The 2,422-nt window shown below is 70.0% G+C and overlaps 1 protein-coding gene across 1 annotated transcript; it reads right to left on the bottom strand.

The window, feature by feature from the left end:
- Positions 1–91: 91 nt before the first annotated feature.
- Positions 92–2,416, bottom strand: CDC25B (cell division cycle 25B). Its single transcript, XM_035311448.1, has 9 exons — positions 2,278–2,416; positions 1,963–2,040; positions 1,582–1,755; positions 1,365–1,460; positions 1,154–1,216; positions 963–1,061; positions 653–786; positions 400–511; positions 92–296 (listed from the first exon to the last, which is right to left on the bottom strand). Exons 1-9 carry the CDS (start codon positions 2,332–2,334, stop codon positions 156–158), a joined length of 954 nt encoding a protein of 317 aa, XP_035167339.1. The 5' UTR covers positions 2,335–2,416; the 3' UTR covers positions 92–155.
- Between the last annotated feature and the right edge of the window lie 6 nt (positions 2,417–2,422).

The following is a 2,422-nucleotide window of genomic DNA, read 5'->3' as shown; positions in this document are numbered from 1 at the left end:
GGGGGGGGGAGCCCTAAGTGCTTCTCAGCCGCCCCCCGGTACAACCGGCGGGCACAGAGCCCCGGGAGGGGCCTGCAAGTGCTGGGGGACAGGCCGCCCTCCTCTGAGGCCACCCCCCCGGGTCACAAGCGGGCCCCCCCCGGTGCCCCCGGGGCTCAGCAGTTGTTGAGGCGGCTGTAGAGCTCCCGGCGGCTGCGCTCGCCCGCCCAGGTGCGGCTCTTGAGGCGGCACTTGCGCAGGTCCTCCTTGAAGTCGGCGTGGTGCATGGGCCGGTAGTCCTGGGGCTCACAGTGTGCCTGGGGGGGGCACGGCCCCGTCAGAGGGCCCGACCCGCCGCCACCGGGGGCTGGCTCGGCCCCAGGCACCGGTGGGGGGAGAGAGGGGTTGGGGGGGGCTCACCTGGTACTGGGGGAAGAACTCCCGGTACCCCCCCTTCAGGACGTAGAGCTCGGGGTAGTGCAGGTGGGGGTACTCGTTGCAGGCACGGTCCTTCTCCCGGACAAAGCGGCACCTGGGGAAGGGGACAGTGACGGGAACGTGGCCAGAGAATGCTCGGGGCAGCCCTGGGGCAGGTCCTGCCGTCCCAAAAAGGCCCCCGGCCCCCCTAAAAAGGGCCCCAGCCCCCCTAAAAAGGGCCCCAGCCCCCACGTACATCCTGGGCCCCCGCTCGGAGGAGAACTCGCAGTGGAAGATGACGATCACGCGCTTGGTGGCATCGAAGGGCACGATGGGCTTCTTCAGCAGGAACTCCTCCACATCCTGCTCCATCGGCAGGTTGACAGCACCCTGCGGGGACCAGGAGGCGCCTTCATCCCGCAGCCACCTCGGTTGGCCATGGTGACCCCCCCACACCACCCCAAGCACCTCCCGGGCGCCTCGAAGCCCCGGCCTTTGGTATTTTTACCAGCACCCGCCTCCAACAGGGCAGGGCGAGCCCCCCGGGGCGCAGCAGCGGTTCTCACCTTGATGTGGCCTCCCTCGTACTCGTAGGGGTACCTGCAGTCCACGATCACGCAGCTCTCGATGAAGCTGCTGAACTGCCCGCTCAGCACCGCCACCATCTGCGGGGGGGGCGAGGAGCCCGTCAGCCCCCGCCGGCAAGGGGGGGGGCTCTCGGGGCTGCCCCCTTACCCTCCCGGGGCCACCCCCTTACCATTTCGGGGGAGATGTACTTGAGGTCCTGGTGCTTGCCCTCCACCGTCTGCAGCAGGTAGGCCTGGGGGCATTGGGCATGGTCAGGAGCTGACCGGGGACACCCACGTGGTGGCGTTCCCCCAGCAGGGCTCTGTGGCCACCCTCATTTTTTTTTGGGGGGGGGGGGGGCTGAGGGCACCCCGTGACCTCCAGCACCCCGTGGCCCTCACCTTGGAGAAGTCCCCGATGAGCTCCCGGTGGTCGTTGGCCAGCATGTTCTCAATCTCCTCCTGGCAGAAGGACCTGGAGCGCATCAGCCGCGCTTTCTGCCAAGGAGCAGGACAAAAATAAATAAATAAAAATCCAACCCCCAGGCGTGGGTCAGGGGCCCGGTGCGGGCAGACCCCCCCGACCCCCCCCACCGCCGCCTCCTCCCCCATCACCCACCGGCTCCGCCACCTCGCCCGGGGTGCCGGCCACGCTCCTGCGCCGCTTGGTTTTGACGGGGGTGTCCCGGTCGTGGTGGGGCCGCTCGAGGCGCTTCAGGATGGGCCGGATGACGCTGCTGGGCATCGAGGGCGAGCGGAAGAGCTGCCGGCACTTGCTGCGCTTGGCGGGGCGCTGCTGGGGGGAGAACCCACCCCATGGGCTCCCCTGGTCCCCCCTCAGGGCGAGGATCCAGCTCCAGAAGCCCAGGACGTGCCCCAAGCCCCGGGCTGCCCCTGCCCGCCCCGCACCCCCTCTGCCGGGGCTCTGAGCCCCCCAGTGGGGAGCAGCCCCCGGGGGGGCTCCCAGCCAGGCCCTGCTTTTTGGGGGGGCCGCACCTACCGGCTCTGCCTCCTCCTTCCTCACCAGCGGGGCGGTCAGCAGGCTCGCCATCCCCGGCGGCACCTCCGCGTCGCTCTGCTGGGGTGGGGACAGCGAGGGGGGGGCTCAGCCCTGCTGCCCCCCGCGGGGGGAAGGCAGCTGCAGGCAGCTCAGTCACCCCGCTCCTGGTTTCGGGGTGTCCCCGAGCTCCGACGCCCCCTTGGCTTTCCCAGCCGTAGGGATTAGCCCACCCCAGCCAAAAAAAGGGGGGAACATGGGGGGGGGCACAGTGCCGCAGAGGGGCAGGGGCTGCTCCCCAGGCGGAGCCCTCCCTACCTTCATCTCCTCCTCGTCCAGGATCTCCATGAAGCCGTCGTCGTCCTCCTCGGCCATGGAGGAGGTGAGGGAGCAGCGGCGCAGCACCACGGGGCTCTCGCCCTCGGGCAGGTTTTCTTTCTCGGGGGTGTCAAACTGGGGGGGG

The sequence above is a fragment of the Oxyura jamaicensis genome, assembly GCF_011077185.1.
Source record: "Oxyura jamaicensis isolate SHBP4307 breed ruddy duck chromosome 4 unlocalized genomic scaffold, BPBGC_Ojam_1.0 oxy4_random_OJ71333, whole genome shotgun sequence".
In the NCBI taxonomy this organism is placed as follows: Eukaryota; Metazoa; Chordata; class Aves; order Anseriformes; family Anatidae; genus Oxyura; species Oxyura jamaicensis.
Note: the sequence above shows the minus strand (reverse complement) of the source record. Positions and strands in the feature narration are given on the sequence as shown.

What these genes read in the sequence shown, in the direction of transcription:
- CDC25B (XM_035311448.1), bottom strand. Translation starts at nt 2,334, where the DNA reads ATGGCCGAGGAGGACGACGACGGCTTCATGGAGATCCTGGACGAGGAG. An exon ending in GGAAGGAGGAGGCAGAGCCG is followed by an intron (nt 1,756 to 1,962) that starts GTAGGTGCGGCC and finishes TCCCCCCAGCAG; the next exon opens with CGCCCCGCCAAGCGCAGCAA. An exon ending in AGTTCTTCCCCCAGTACCAG is followed by an intron (nt 297 to 399) that starts GTGAGCCCCCCC and finishes TGCCCCCCCCAG; the next exon opens with GCACACTGTGAGCCCCAGGA.